At 40.9% G+C, this 16,567-nt stretch overlaps 1 protein-coding gene across 2 annotated transcripts; it reads right to left on the bottom strand.

The window, feature by feature from the left end:
* Window positions 1–306: 306 nt before the first annotated feature.
* LRAT (lecithin retinol acyltransferase) lies at window positions 307–9,531 on the bottom strand. 2 transcript variants are annotated; one of them, XM_033135400.1, is made up of 3 exons: window positions 7,788–9,531; window positions 3,849–4,015; window positions 307–3,675 (listed from the first exon to the last, which is right to left on the bottom strand). In XM_033135400.1, exons 1-2 carry the CDS (start codon window positions 8,325–8,327, stop codon window positions 3,863–3,865), a joined length of 693 nt encoding a protein of 230 aa, XP_032991291.1. In that variant the 5' UTR covers window positions 8,328–9,531; the 3' UTR covers window positions 307–3,675; window positions 3,849–3,862. The 2 variants fall into 2 exon arrangements, with proteins under 2 accessions (XP_032991291.1, XP_032991290.1); XM_033135399.1 differs by having other exon boundaries at window positions 308–4,015; window positions 7,788–8,328; window positions 8,430–9,529.
* Window positions 9,532–16,567: the final 7,036 nt, after the last annotated feature.

The raw sequence follows: 16,567 nt of genomic DNA, 5'->3' as shown, positions 1-16,567 counted from the left end.
TTTGTTGTTGTTGCTTAATTTTGTGGAATGGAGAAGGGATTTGTCATTTAATATTACACAGAACCCTTTTCTACATAATCAAGGTAGGCTTCAAGATGTAGATAACACAGACCATATCAGTCTGAAGGCAGATCCACATAAAGTTTTAATTTCAAATATATAAAACTATGTTCAGTAAGGGAGCTTTGAGAGGCATAATTCTTCAGGCTACCAGGCTCAAAACACATGTGTGCGAGTTCCTTTTATGTATTTCAAATTCAAAGACAACAGAGGACAGTATGTAAAATTGATTTTATTTAACATTCATGTATACCAAATATAAAATTAGTTGAGCTAACAGATCTTGGTTCGGTAAAATTCTCTAAATAAATCATATAAAACAGAAGATTGGCAACTATCACTTCTTATATGCTTCTCATCTATGACAAAAGAGCTTTGCCATTGGTATAACTGTGATATTGCTGGAAAAACATTTTTTTTCTATTTGACAGTAATAGTATGAAATATAAAATGGAAAACTAAGAAATATATATTCTGAAAAATAATCTTTTTTAAACAAGAAAACCTTACTTATTTGCTTGTCCTTAGAAAGAAATATATCTAGCAGAACAAAGATATGGAGTATCCAATATACACAGTCGCCATAGTCACTTATTTTTCAGAAACCAACTTGCTGGCAGCAAAGAAGATGAATGACTCCTCCCTGACACCCCACCAAGAGTTACTCACACATAAGGATTTGGCTAAAGTCTTTTGACACTTCCTTGACATGTCTGCGCTCCACACTCACAATTACAGATCCTGTTTTGAGAGACTGAGGACCATAACTAGTGAGGTACTAGATCCCCTTATTCTGTCTTGCCCCATGTCCCCACCCTTCCTCCCTACTTTTGGGAGTTAGCCTTTCTGAACCCCAAATCTCCATCGCCTGTTCATTAAGTGCACACTTCTTGGTCTACACAAGACTTGCATCACATGACCGCTGCTTTCCTTTTCCGATATCTCTCCTCATCAGCTTGCTCTGCTCTAGCCTCTGAACCACTTGCATTTGCCTGGATGCCCAACAGAGTTTCATGCTTTCAATCAACGAACAGTAGGTGCCTTGCACTTATGTGCCAGGCACTTGTGGGCAGTTTTCACGCATTTGCTCATGTCGTTCCCATTGTGTCGAATGTCCTGCCCAAATCTGCGCCCCCCGCCCCGGAAAACACCTCATTTTGCCAAGTCTCAGTCCCTTTAATTTTGTCCTGTTAAGTTAGAACCAACCACTTTTTTTTCATGCCTTCAATTAGCTCTATTGCATAATGTCTTAATACTTCTACATCCATGTGGATATAAACTTTGAGGAAAAGGTCCATGTCTCATTCACTTTTTCATCCCTAACACCTGCACAGTACCTGACTCTTGCATTGTTTCATCTTAGACCCATCTTAGCCTTCATCTAGGTATGGCAATAAAACAAAATACTCAACAAAACACTGCATCAGATACTACTTGATTGTCATTTCACAAGTTATAAGCTTAAAAATATAAGGTACTTAAAGGATCATAAGGATGACTCCTAACTGATGAAGTTCAGCCTTGAAATTCATTCGAGACATATTAATGGCTCAGGGTTTCTTCCACAACCACAATCAGGGATATTTACATCTTGTTCTAGCTAGGTAAGCAACTAAGCAAACTGAGCACAACGAAACAAAAACTCTCCTCTTCTCCTAAGTTCAAAAAACCCTAGTATTGTGGAACATTTAGTAAGTAAAATCTTCCTTCCAGTTCTCTCTTCCCATAAGTAGTGGAATACCACATCAGTATGATAAGATCACCTCTTGCTATTTCTCAGCTTAATGCTAGCAGCGCCTCCTTCAGAGAGAGTTCTCTGACAATTTAATGTCTTCTTCCCCTGTATTCCCATAGTACTGTATACACTTTACTATGTAGTTAAAAGATAATTCTAGACCATGAAATTGCAACAGGTCAGTGCCTGGCATATAGTGAGCATGCAAACAAATGATTAATTTAATCTTGCTTTAAAAATATGAAGTGAGTCGATACTAATTATGTTAATTTTAACCGTAAGTATTAATACTTCCCTTGGCATCATTATCTTTGAACACAGATTTAACATCAAACTGGTTTTTGCTATCTGCAATACTAAAGTCTGCAAAAAGGTGTTATTTAGGAGGACACCATATTTTTTAAAAATTGCTTAAACAATTTCTATAAGTGAAAAAAACACTAATAAAATGGATTTATCATAGTCGTTATTTTTATGTATACACATAGTTAAAATAATTTTAAGTCATTGGAGTAGACCCATAGAACAACATTATGCTGTGGTGTTGCCATTTCATGTTTTCATTTAAATGACTGAACAAAAAGCTTAATTATTAAACTCCAACTGAATTTGTTGTGGGTAAATGAGTGGTGACAAAACATCAGTTACTAAAATCTGCTTTTAAATTTGTTCTGGTTGGATCACTGAGTGACTGACCCCACCCTCCTCATACCACCCATTATGTCACTCATTATTTTGTTATTCTTGATAGTTTATAAAGTAACTTTAATACTTGAAATACAAGTCTAGATTGTGGCTTAATTTTAGAATTTTGGAAAAGTACTTGAATGTTTGCTTTAACACTGCTACATCTCAACTCTGATGTTAAAACAGCCTCGGTGTAGTCAATTTACAAGCCTGGCAGTACTAAGACCTTAAAAATTATTTCTGACAGTTATTTCCTTTGGTCCTACTTATTTGGAGTTTATATACTACTGTGGCATCCTTCTTTTGAGGATAGAAGCTTACTTGGCAATGAAATGGAGAAAACTGACTAGAAAACAAATCTGAGGGCTTTTTAAAAATTGTACAGTACGTTATTTACTGCTATGAAAGTTAAACCATCCAATGACATATATGCAAGTTACACCACAGGCAAGGGCTTAAGAAAGTGAATTAAACTTGCTTTAACATTCACTTCTACAAATGCTCTATAATAACCACACTGGTATGATAATCAAGCAATCAAGAACAAACAATTTGTTTCTCATCAATCTGAGTGTATGTGAGTATCTGCATATTTAATTGGCACATACACACTCCATGTACCCAAATTACTTCAGTCCAATATCCATTTACTTCTCAGAGTGGTTTAAAGTAACCACAGTGACACATAAAAGGAAAAAAAAAATGAATGCCAGGCTTCCTATTAAGTAAAGCCAAATCAAATTGTTCAACTGATGCTATAGTAGCCATTTCTGCAGGAAAACAGATTTCTATATTGCCGGTCAGTAAATTAACCATTAAACCATAACTTTGTCAATCTGGTTTCAAGTAATGAAAATATTCTTGACTCGTTGAGAATTATATATGATACATGAAAAAAGAGGTTGCAAATATTTTTGGCCAATCATCAAACATGTTGTCATCTGAACATGAGAAATTCTTTCAGTTTAATATAAGTTTTACAATGAAACAAGACAAATTTACAATAAAGTTAGTGATCTCATTCAGTAAGTCTTCCAGTCTTCAAATGCAGGCCTAACGGAGAAGATCAACGATTACAGGAGAAAAACTAACGCAAATAATCTCCTGTGGCCATCATCTTGGGGGCTGGTTTTCTTGAAATGATGAATTCTATCACAAGTTGTCATGTTCCCAGTGCTTTGAAATGGAACTGCCTGAGGAAGACCAGAAAGCCTTTGTTCTTGGGCTTATACAGTAAGCACTTCCTGTGCTTCTTAATCACATTTTCATCCTGACAGTGTTACAGGGAACATTTTCGACGACAACAACACATACTGATTTGTGCTCTATAAATATCAACTTTCACACAGAGAATACACATACTGACCAGAGGATGTGAAGTTAGCCAGCCAGCCATAAGCATAATGGAATAAAAATTGCAGGAAGGGCGGTATATGATGTCAAGCCCAGATAGACTATAGATGCCAATCCCAAGACTGCTGAAGCAAGAATACTTCTTTGATCACGAATAATTATCTTCAATAACTCACAAAACTGGAAAATAAAATTTAAGAATATTAGAAAAGGTGGCTAAGCCTAGGAAGAATCGTATACCCAATAATAAAGCACCATTTTCCCAGCTCTTTTCTGTCTACCCGAAGAACCAGAATTCCTCTAACGACTTATGAAAGAATTTAAGATGTTTCTTGATCCCACATCCCATAGCAGTTGAAACAATCCCATAACATCCCATAGCATGTTAAGCAACTGGGTTAGTAATGGCAGTTGCCTTTGTAAACACAGAACTTTTGTGGAAAACTACAGAGAATGTAACCACATAAAAGTTATTAAGGATTAAAGGTTAAAAATATTAAACTGCTTATCAATAACAATATTCTAAATATTTTAGAATAAAATATTCTAAAATTAGGTGAAGAGATCTCTAATCTCAAATATAAATCCAGCATATTATTATTGGTGAATTCAATTCCTACAATTTACCATGCTAAATCTGGTGATATCAATGATAACTTTCTTATAAGTCTCAAATCTATAGGCACGGAAAGTCAAATTTTGTTGTCAAATCCCATTCCCTGCCTAAATAAATTAAACAAATTCACAATTATGTGATTAAAAAAATATTGGCTGCTGGAAAGATAAATTAAATATGACCCCTAACCCAGAAGGGTGTATTCTTCTCATATGTATATTTTTTTCCTTAGAAAACTAATTTTACTCAGAAGTTATGGCTTACATTTGAATCCAGCGTCTACTTCTTACTTTCTCAGTGACCTCAAGTAAATCACTTAACCTGTCCAGACTACCCTCTTTTCCATGGGAATAGTGAGGTTGTTGTGAGGATCAAATGAAATATTTTATACAAAAGTACTCTGCATTCTTCTAAATGTAAGGTATTACAATTATTATTAATTGTATTATTAATTAATTATTAATTACTAATTAAAGGGCTTTGTAGTTCATGAAACACTGCTTTATCTGCCAATAATTATCTCTAACTCACCACTATCAGGGCAGATTTTAGCAGGTAATTGCTCCATTTTTATATGAGTTTTGCTACTCATACTAATTTTAAGCTCCTTTTCTAGACATGACATTAGTATAAGCTTTTAGGATCTCCTACAGTGGCCTATATAGTATTGGACAGATAGGTCTCCAAATTTTTAATAGGTAGAATGCACAAGTCTCACATGTTCTAACACTATCTTAACTGTAAGCTTATCTCTATACATACCTGTATATAATATGTAGCTGCAATGTTGGTCTTTTTATATGTCAGACATATATTTTGTCTCTTTTTGCTAAACCAACAAAACACTGAGTACAAATACACAGTCAAGTGGTGATGATCAAACTGAATGAAGTTTTCTGGATGGACAATGAGAAAAGTTGCTTGGCAAATAATGGGAAGATACACATTTAGGTAATGAGTAAGTTGTCTTGATACCACTATGCTTCTTTTATCTTTTTCCCAATAATTTTTAATTAAGGAAAACAGAGTCATTGTGTACTCTCTTTCCCAGAAAAGCAGATTTTGTGAAGGAGTTTCTCATTTGTAATGTCCCATTCTTGTTCATTTGGCCATCAGCCCATGAGGCATGTTTAGTGATGCTTGACAGTAGGAAATGTCCTGTATTTCTAGAGGTGTTAAGAAGTCTGTAGGGGCATGTTTTGAGCATGGAATCCCCAGAAATTAAAAGCAGTATTTGCATTCAGTTTTGGCTCTGAAAAGCAATATCAGCAAAGTAAAACAAAAATAAAAACATAAACATAAAAGTAGAAAAAGCATAAGGAATAGTAATAATTACTAATTAAAGGGCTTTGTAGTTCATGAAACACTGAAATTGTTAACAGCAATATAAAAAAATCCCTTAATTTTATGATTTCTAAACTTGTAAAAAAAAAATCACTACAAAGATGTGAAAGATTCTTTTCCAGTTCATTTTCCAATTAGTTGCAGTGTTTTCATGAGGGAAAGTGCTCTTGAGAGCTTTTATAAACTCAAATTTAAGAGACAGCTTTGCGACTCTCATGTTAAGCTGTCAAGAGTTGTATATATGAGAACTCAAAACTCAAATGAAGAATCAAGGAATTCCTTATGTTTCTGAAAAGTAGAAACCAGTCCTTCTTCAGTATTAATGACCTACTTCTTACAGGGCATGTTCAAAAAACAGTTCTTAGAATTGGAAAACTTGGGATGTGGATTTTTTTCCAGGGAAATCTACTCTGGCCAAATTGTTTGTTAGACCATTCAAAGTGAAGACAAAAACTCAGTTTCACAAGAGGTGCTATGCAGCAACAGCAATTAAAATCCTTCTCTACTTCTGTGAAACCCTACAGTTTCCAAGATGAAAAACTACTCCTACTAGTTATTCATGCAGATTAAATATTTTAGTATCTTAAAAAAAAAAAGCACCTGTACTGTTTTCCTGTAGAAATATATAATACAGAGCTATATGTGTTCCACGAAAGGGTAACTCTTAATTACCGGATAGAAATAATGTTTTCCTTAGAGAAATTATTTGCTTTGTTCCTAAGTAAATCTGACGTGTTTCCTTTTGTATGCTTTTGGAACCAGTGTTTGCAAATGTGATGAAGTTCATTTCTCAACAGGCCTGGACTGGAGCTGTGATTCTTGAATCACTGCACAGTGCTCTAACTGTGTTTTTATTTTACATAGAAAAGCATTCCTAGATTGAGCCTATTGTGGCTCTATAAATAATCTCAAGGAGTTTCATAATACTTTCATGCACTGCCGCTGAGGAAAGATTTTCCCAGACGAGTCAAAAAATTAATCAAGATGTGGAGTAATAAAATATCGGTTACACAGACTCAAATTCTGTTGGTCCAAAAAATATCTCAATGCAAAAGGTGAAACTTGAAGCTCATTTTGATTACCTAGGCTTCCATTGTTAAGAGTGAACATTAGCAATACCTCTTGAACTGCAGGATAGGCTGAGAAAGCTTCTAACTGCACAGGAAGTTGCAGGCTTAAAATGTTAGCTATCTTTAAACGTTAAGAGATTTTGAAAGGAAATAAAAATCCATTTTCCGCCTTTGGATTTGTGGCTAATTTAATCATCTTAAATTCTAATTTTTTTGCTTTGTATTGTTTTAAGCACCCATAAAAATTACCTTCCAACTTTTAATGGCTCTTCTTGAAAACCAATTGTTTTGATCTCTGGGGAATCCATAAATAATCTAACCCATCTTTGGGGCTGATGGGTAAAGGATGCTTAACAATGAGCATGTCTAGATGGGGATTAAAGCCAACACAGAAAGAATTCAATATCCAGGAAAAGACTTGTTTGAAGCCAAGACACAGGAGTAGGGATCTACCAGGGAGGTCCTTTAGCTGGGAATTTTGATAGTTTGTATTAAGGGAACAAAGGAAACTCACTGCCTACAGCTTAGATAGAGAGAACACTGCAAGCTTCCTTATTTTAAAGGCACCATTTGTATATGGTGTTAGGAATTAAATATAAACTCTGGGCACCTTCCTTCCGATTGCAGTTCTTGGGATCAGTTGCAAACTATGCTGGGTGGACACCGTGACGACTTCTGCAGCAATGAATAGGCGGCTCTCTTGGAACTATGGTCAGCGGGACTGTAATGCCACACTCTTTCACCGTGCCTTTTGAGATATCTTGCAAGGGACATCGCCATTTATTTACTTGGCCTTACTCTTAGGAACACCAGAGCGTTCCTTACTCAATCTAAAATTCATTTCCTGATCCCAGGGGAGAGAAAAGGTTAGGGATGGGATGGGGTGTCCCGGCCAAGACCAAGGGCGAGTCACACGCCATACCTTGTCTGCCTGGGGGCTGATCGCGGTGCCAAATCTACAATAGGTCACGAAGTGCTCGCAGTTGTTCCACAGTAGACTGTAGCTAGTGAAACCCAGCCGCTCCTCTGCCCTCTCTGCGACCTCTTCATTGGGCAGCGCCTTCTTCTTGAGGGTGTTGTCCAGGTGATTGACTAGGATTTTGGCTCCGTAGGCGAAGTCCTCCACTGTGTCCACGCGGATGCTGGCCACCCTGCTAATAACACCGAGGATGAGACGCTTGTTGGAGACCACCGTCTGCGTGAGCCCCTTGTCGGCCGTCAGGACCAATAGGATGTCGGGCATCATGTGGGCGACTCGGTTGTCGCCCAGGTAGATGCCATAGTGGGTCAGGTGGAACCGGGGCACCTCCAGCACGTCTCCGCGGTGAAAAGAATTGATCTCATAGACACTGTTCCTCGCCTTGTCTTCGCTCGGGGCGCCCGAACTGAAGAGCTTGAAGTTGGAGAAGAGGAACAGCTTCTCCAGCAGTAGGGACACTGCCTGGAGCATTGGGTTCTTCATCCTGCAGGGAGAAGGGAGTCCTGGTGGGACCGCCGCCGCTGCGGCACAGGCGGAGCCAGGCAAGGTGAGCTGGCCGAATAGGGACGCTGCGCTGCTGCTCACCTGCGGGCCAGCGGCCCAGTGCCGCAGGGGACCGCGGCTGCTGAGGAGGGAGGGAGAGGAAAAAGGAAGGGGGAGAAGCCTGCAGATTGGCTTGGTCGCACCACACAGGGGACTGAGGAGGAAGAGGAACTGGCAGCGGCTGCCCGCGGGGACAGTGAGACCCGCGCTGCTAGAAGCAAGCAAAGAAGGGCACCTAGGGTCGGTGCAGTACAGAAGCACAGGAGCGAGCGCGGTGCTCCAGGGTGCCCTCTTCGCGGAGGCCTTTTATCAGTGTAGGGGGCGGGGCCAAACGTCGTCACAGACCCGGCAAGAGCGCTGGTTGGGCGCCGGCCGCTAGCGCTGCTCGCAGCGAGGGGCGCGCGGGACCTTAGCTTTTAGAAAGGCAGTCTTCGGGCATCGGGGGTCTGCACAGTGATTCCTTCCAGACTGGCTCCCTCTTGCACTAGTGACCTAAACGCTTCCAACCTTTAAGCAGCCGTTTTTGGACAGGAGAGGCCGAGCTGAGGCCGCAGGAAAGACTCTGCACCTGTCTGAACCCGGGCATATTAAGGGCACTTCGAAACGTGTTCGGTGGAAAGTCCCCTTGGGCGAGATTCCTAAGCAGAACTACCTCCCTCTAAAGGGCAGGATAACGGGGACCTCGGCTAACTGAAGTATTTGCATGTACTCTGAGAAGTGTGCGCGCCTGGAAAGCCTGTGGATTCTTGGCTAAACTCGGTAGAGCCGTAATCCCGCACGCGGAACCTCCTCGGCTTTAAATGCCGGAATCCCCCTTGTTTTCAGCCGGCGAGAGTCGGATAGCAACCGACGCGTCCAGATCCCGCGCGCGCCCGCGATTAGAACCCTAAGTGCCTCCACGATCCCGGGCACCAGTGACCGTTAAGCGCGCGGCTCCCAACCGTCAGCTTGAAAAACAGCGAAGCCTCTAACGTTCTGGAAAGCCGGATTCTTTTCAAGTTCACTTCTCTGGCTTCAGGGTCACATGGATCTAGCTTCGGTTCACCGACCCAAACTTTGCCACAGCCTCCTAGAGGTGGCCAAGGAAGGATGAGACGCTGAGTTCCTTGCCGAGCGCCTGCACCGTGACCCAGGTGTACTGGCTAGGGTAGTCCCGGGGAGCAGCGGGGTGGGGTAGCTGCTGACGCGCGCGCCCTCTGCTCCAGGTTGGGCACGCGGTGTCCCGACCGAACGCAGAGTTCCAGTGCTAATACATTATGCAAATGCCTCAATTCTGCGGACAAAGGCCACAATGGAGAGCCTCACTTGGCTCCACAAAGCCGCGCAGTTCGGGCCTAATAGGTTTCATCAGCAAGCAGAGCCTCCGCTCGCCTGGGGAGGCTCGCTGCGGATGATGGATGGAGGGTCATTCATCTTACCTGGAAGATGAAGGGGACCACGGCGACCCAGAGGGGAGGAGGCCGGCTCTCCATTATCCTCGGAGGCCAGGCCTTTGCTCCCACCCCTGGTCTGCCATCAGTGCTCCGTCCCAGTTGTCCCGTTTGCCCGTGATTTTTATTCATTTCACAAACGATCTCGACTAATAATCCTAGCAAAGAGAAAAAAAACTCCATTTCCCACAAAGCAATCGAAAGAAGGTGGAGAAGGGGAGGGGGGCAGTGGATGTGGAAATTTAAAATCATCTATTATCCCAGTCTCCCCCAAAAAATTTAAAGAAAAGCGCCGGGCTAGCGAGTTGCTGAAACTAATGAAACGCCTCTGCACAGGCGTGCTTATTGGCTTCCAGCAGCACACCCGCTCAGCTGCTGGATTTAAAATCTGGGGAAATTTTTTAAAGTCAGATCCAGACCTTGGCGTACGCGGTAACTGCAGATCCCACATCGGACTCTCGGGCTCTGGATGTACGAGTCAACTCCAGCTCTGGGAAAGCGCGGAGACCAGAGCCTCTAGTGTCAAGAGCCAAACGGTCCTGGGAGATCAAAAGGAACTTGGTAATTAGCGATTTCCGTCCCTGGTGGTCACTAACACGGTTTATAACGCCTGGCACTGTCTCTATCCAGGGAATTTGCGGGAGACAAAAGCATGGAAAACTACCTCAGGACTTCACAGAGGACCCTTTAGAGCAAAAAATATTAAGGAGTAATCACCCAAAGACCATCAGTAGCTGCAGTCCCCAGGGCGTTCTGTGAGAAGCAGGCAGTGCCAAGCTGATTTGCCTTTAAGTTTTCTTTCTTTCCGGGTGGGGTTAATGTTTTGGCTGCCGGCTGCCTCTGGAAAGGAAGTCACTTAAGGAAGAAAGATCAATGTGAGGCATGAATTGGTGAAGGTTGCTTAAGGTATAGGCATTCTGCTGTCTTTGGAAATGAATGAGAGTGGAATGTGTCCATGGTTTCTTAATGGTTGTTTTTGGCCCTGGTAACTCCCGGTTTTTAAGCCAGAATATTATGCCATTAAATAATTCTTTCAGTGAAACTGCCGCAACGCAGCCCGTCCCCCCAGCCCCACCCACCGGCCATTCGGCTTGGGGTAACCCGAATGAGGCAGTGAAAAATCTCTATTTTTTCATGTTTTTGATTTCTTAAGAGGGGAGGGGTTAGTGAGGATTAGACTCCGTTTCAACTGAAAATACAGCGTCAAAGGAGCTCTTGTTGGCTGAAGGAGATTGCCCTCTCCTTCTCTATTCTTCACAATCATTGTAATGTTGCAAAAGGCAAATTCTCAACGTTCTCAGACTTGCATATATTTCTGTGGCTGAGGGACAGCGTTTGATGGCTCCATAGAAGCACACTTCAGAAAAATACATGTATGCACTAAGAGACTCACGCTGCCTGCATCAGATTTAGCTAAACTATGGGAAGACAATTGCTGTTAGAAGGAAAAGTCCAGAACGTGTCATTTGGAAAGGGGAGAATCCTTCCGGGTTGCTAAAAAGACCTCTTGTTTCTCAGATTGTATGGGATGTTCTTTCAACAAGTTTCAAACGCTTTAAATGCAAGTGAATGGGTCTCCAGGTCTGATGATTCTGAAAGAGCTGAGGCTTTCCTGGTCAACACATACACTGCACTGAAAGGTCAAGTCTCACCTGGTCTCCCCCGCCTCCCGACCCCCTTCCGTCTGTCCCCTCCCCCAGAAAGACAGCGACAGCGAGACGGTATCCCAACCTACGGCTCAGACCATGACTCTGGGCCCTCCCAGCTGCAATTCTCTGGCCCGGAGACCTTTACTTCCAGCTGCCAAGAGTCCGCTGGCTCTTTGCGCAAAGGAGGCTGAAATTGGGGCTCACAGAGCCCCACTTATCTTCCTGGCTTCATCTTCCGGCCCTGGACCTCATTGCTCAGGTCCCAGAAGAAAGAGATCCCGCTCTCAGGGAAAAGGTGCAGAGTTCAGCAAAAGCCTGGAAGGCTAATGGATTTCCTCTCAGCAAACGTCCTACCTCTGGAGCCTCCCTGTTCCTCAGAGAAGGGTTTGGAGTGAAGGATATGATCACAGCATTGTGTTTCCAATGTGCTAAGCACTGAGCTAAAGATTTTCTCATTTACTCATAACTGTGTGAACTTGTGAAGTATCTCCATTTTACACAGGACAAAACTGAGGCTATATTATATAACTTTGTTTCCGTCTCTATGTTAGGGTGAATCAGGACTCAACCACGGGTTACTTGCCCCCCAGGTCCACCATCACTGGCAAAGGCCTGACCACCCATCAGTTCAGACACCTGTCATCTATTCATTTAACCAGTACCTGTTATAGGTCAGGTGCTGTGCCTCGCCCTGGAAGTTCAATGAAATGCCTAACCCTATACATAGATCCCACAACTTTTAAACTCATTTCCCTGCTTCTTGAATGCCAACGGGTCCAATTTCTAATAGCAGTTATGTCACTGCAATAGTGAGACAAAGGTCTAGTTAAGGTTTTGGTTAGCAGTATACCCTCACCAGGAAGAAAGGCCCCAGCCCTTGAGTGGCCAGGAGTCCTCCACCCTCCATAGACACAGGAATCTGGGGCAGGTGCATAGAATAGGTGCTCAATGTCTTGCCCCAGGGCAGACAGTCAGAAGCAGAACATGGGCAGTGTCCCAGACTTCTTACCTTAGACCTTCTTCCTCTCCCTGGGCCCTAAGTCTGATAAATTTGGTTTTCAAAACTTCATGGTTTTAAATGATTGTCCTCCTTTAAGATACCTTTATTGTTACTCTTAATTTCTTTTAGGTTAAATCATTGAGTGCATAAATAATGATAATCTTCACATTTGTTTTTCTTCTGTTCGTTTTTCTTCAGTTCGTTTACATATACTCAGGTCTGGGCCCATGGACACAACCAGAGGCCCTAACAAGCTAATTCTAAAGAGGTGTAGAGAATAAAGGCTTTTGTGAACTTCCCTCTGGAAGCAGAGGAAAAAGAGCAGACACTTTTTCATGGAGCCTCCTAACTCAGCCCTCCTTGGAGTGTTAGGCTAATAGGAATCAATTACCTCCTGGGAGGAAGATTTCCCCAGCTTCCTGGTTGGCTGGCACCTTATTACAAGGGCCTGAATCCCGCTGATTGTCTTTGGAAAGATTGAAGGCTGCAGCTCCAGTCAGACAGGATTTAGTGGGGGATTTTTTATTTTTTATTTTTTTTTTTTTTTGCCAACAGCAAAATAAGTATGCTGAACATAGCAAAGAATTTACCTTTAATATTGTGAAGAATCATGACCAAAATGAATGTAGCTTAGAATAAATTGTTAATTTATTAATTAAGGCAGCTGTAATGTAAAGGAGGCAGAAATGCCGAGTTTAAGGCCTGGTGGTGCCACTTACAGCTAAATGAATTCAGACTAGGCATTTGGTACCTCTGAGCCTCTATTTTGTCTTTCTAAAATGGGAGTAATTTTTCAGAGGGTGTTTGGAGGATTAAACAGAACCAAATATATTGTAGCCGTGTATGAAGCTTCATAATGTGATGCATCACGTCTAATATCATTTGTATTATTCTTCAGAGAAATACAATAAGGTAGAAGTACTTTTCCCTTTGAGCTTTGACAGCACAATCACCCACAAATGCAGGGCAGACAGGACATTTATTCACAGACTCCTTTTGATGACTCGGCACAGAGCCACATGGATGAGCAGAAAGCAGGCACCATCCGTGTTTGGGAGTTGAGAGCAAGGCCGAGTGACAGTAGGCAGCCACACAAGGGCGTCACCCACAGGAGATCTGGAAGCTTTCACCGAGCGCTGAAAGTTTTTCACTCACAGCCAATGAAGTCATTTCTGATTCATAAAAACAAAGGTAAAAACCTCTTGTTTGTTTGAAAATCTCTCTCACAAGGTATAACCTCTCCCCAAATGTCCATTTTAGAAATAATAAAATGACACACCAAGGAAGAACTAAAAATTTTGAGATGCCCAACACATAAATCATATTTCACTTTAAAATACAAATAATAAAATAGCAAACCATGTTAGCTCTTAATAACTTGAAGCAGATACATCAACAAGCTTATAATTTTATCTCGTTCCCTTTTGATTCTAGTTTATCATTATGAAGCAACAATAAGTGTGGATATTAGGTGACCCAGGTTAACAAAAGCAAATGTGACAATAGCCTTGACTACATATTCAAAAGTCAGTTACGACACCACTGTATTCATAGAGGAAATGTACAGAGAAAGTACCAGGAACAGTGATAAATGCCATATTATTATATTTCAAAAATCCTTTCTAAATGCACAGACACCCTAAGACTATAATGACAGGTCAATGATTGCAGAACCTAACATCAGGCTTAGCATTAGATACTCATATCTGATGGCTGGTGAGATCACTGAGACGCTTGAGGCCTAGCAAACCTGGTCTGTAAAGTGCTCTGAGCTATATTAGAATGAGATGCTCTCCAAACCGCTCCAAGTGTGAGTTACCCACGGGCCTACGAAACTCAAATTACTCAGGCCCTTCAGAGAGCCTCAACTGTTGTTCTTGGTGAATGTTCACAGTGAGGAATTACCAGAAAAAGAAAATAAATCACTGTCCAGTACTTAGAAAATCTAAATAGGGTTCACAAGAACTGTTTTAAAAATGCAATGCCTCATTGAATTAAAAAAGAAAAAAGAAGAAAGAAATCACTCATACTCCAGGAAAACAGTAATTACACAAGAAGGACAGGAGACAGAAGAATTTGGCAGTAGTTGGTGTTCGAAACCAATGGCTCTTTCGATAATACATATTCAACTGTACAGAAATTGTAAATGATCGTAAACATCAATATTTTATAGCAATATATACTATTGATATGTTTTTTTGAAAACAGTAACATCTCTTCAATTTCTAGCTAATTTGAAAGGAAGTAAGAGTTTCATTCCGGTAGTTTTATAATTATATTTACTCTTGTCCCACTCTATGGCAAAAACAAAATTCAATGTAATTCAGCTAAAGGTGAGTCATACTTAAACAGTTTAAGCAACTATAAAAGAAGGGAAATTTGATTTTAAATTTAAATTTGAGAAGTCTTAGACTTCTTAACTAGATGAAGTCCAAGCAGGTAGCTCTCTCCTTCAGAACCAGGCTGCTTCTGTTCTCTGGAGGCATGAAACTGCCTGTTTGAATTCTGTTCATTTATTTTTATCCTGGTTACTCTCTACAACAACTTACCTTTTAGTCAGATTACATGAAATTACTTTCGTTTTATTTACACCCAGACTTTACATGTAAAGAATATGAGTGGAACTGAAATTGGATCACACAGAATACGGAAATCAAATTCAATGACTTTTTTCTTTAAAGATTAAAAATCTGTGAGATTGTTCTCATCCACATCAGAGTTTGAATCAGAAATCACTGTAATTTTAATGTTCAATTAGTTTTAACTTTCAAAAAGAATAAACCAGGACATTTGCTCTTTGGTCATGATTATTTCATGTTCTAACACATACAAGGTCTGACAATTAAGTTTGTGAACTTGTTGCATCGATGTTGCTAACCTTTTTTTGATATCAGAGGGATTGTTCATTATGAATTTGTACCAACTGGACAAACAGTTAACTGAGTTTACTATTTCCAACTGCTGAAAAGGCTGCATGAAAAAGTTAAACGACGTGAACTTCACCAATACTTCATGGCTCTTGCATCACAACAATGCACCAGCTCACATAGCACCTTCTGTGAGGGAGTTTTTAGCCAGTAAACAAATAACTGTATTGGAATACCCTCCCTACTTACCTGATCTGGCCCCCAATGACTTCTTTCTTTACACGAAGATAAAGAAAATCTTGAAAGGAAGACATTTGGATGACATTCAGGACATCAAGGGTAATACGACTATAGCTCTGATGGCCATTCCAGAAAAAAAGTTCCAAAATTGCTTTGAAGGGTGGACTAGGCTCTGGCATAGGTGCATAATTTCCCAAGGGGAGTACTTCGAAGGTGACCATGGTGATATTCAGCGATGAGGTATGTAGCGCTTTTTCTAGGATGAGTTTGTGAAATTAATTGTCAGACCTCGTATGTTTGTTGCTCCCAAATAAGTAAAGAGCAACAGGTGGGCTGGGTCAGCACACTACAAATGGAATCAGTATGGGGTAATGGTTAAACATTTCTTCTCTGTAGCTAAATTGCCTGGATTCAAATCCTGATTCTTTTACTTCCTAGTATTGTGACTTTGGGCACATTACTTAATTCCTCTGATCTCAGTTCTCTTCTTTAAAATAAGAATGATGGTAAAGATGATACCTACCTCATTCGGTAGTTGTAGGGATTAAAGAATTGATATACACATATTGTTTAAGAGCAATACCTGGTGAGAACTCATGATGGCTGCATAAAAGTTGTCAATGTGGAACACATTTAGCAATCCATTGATTGTCCATAGCTCTCATGTAAATTTAAATTTGCAAGAGGCAGAAAGATCCACATAGGAGAGTAGGAAATTCAGTAAATGGGCACAGGTGAATTCTAATCCCTAATCAACTTCAATTTGTATTTATCAAATACTTAATCTGGGATTCTGCGTGGGCACTCAGAAATACAATAATGAATGACAGGCAGTCCCCTCCCTAATGGAACACAGAGCATGGGAGGGAGGAGACAGAACTCAATAAACTTCCATAATTCTCTGTTGTGCTGAAATAGCAGCATGTGCTAAAGGTGCTGGAACACTGATGAGGGAGCAATTCTAACTGGGGCAGGGGACGTGAGAGGAGGGGAA

This window comes from Rhinolophus ferrumequinum, chromosome 18 (genome assembly GCF_004115265.2).
Source record: "Rhinolophus ferrumequinum isolate MPI-CBG mRhiFer1 chromosome 18, mRhiFer1_v1.p, whole genome shotgun sequence".
Classification (NCBI taxonomy): Eukaryota; Metazoa; Chordata; class Mammalia; order Chiroptera; family Rhinolophidae; genus Rhinolophus; species Rhinolophus ferrumequinum.
This window is presented reverse-complemented; position numbering and strand designations above follow the sequence as displayed.

What these genes read in the sequence shown, in the direction of transcription:
- LRAT (XM_033135400.1), bottom strand. Translation starts at nt 8,327, where the DNA reads ATGAAGAACCCAATGCTCCAGGCAGTGTCCCTACTGCTGGAGAAGCTG. An exon ending in TCAGCCCCCAGGCAGACAAG is followed by an intron (nt 4,016 to 7,787) that starts GTATGGCGTGTG and finishes TTTATTTTCCAG; the next exon opens with TTTTGTGAGTTATTGAAGAT.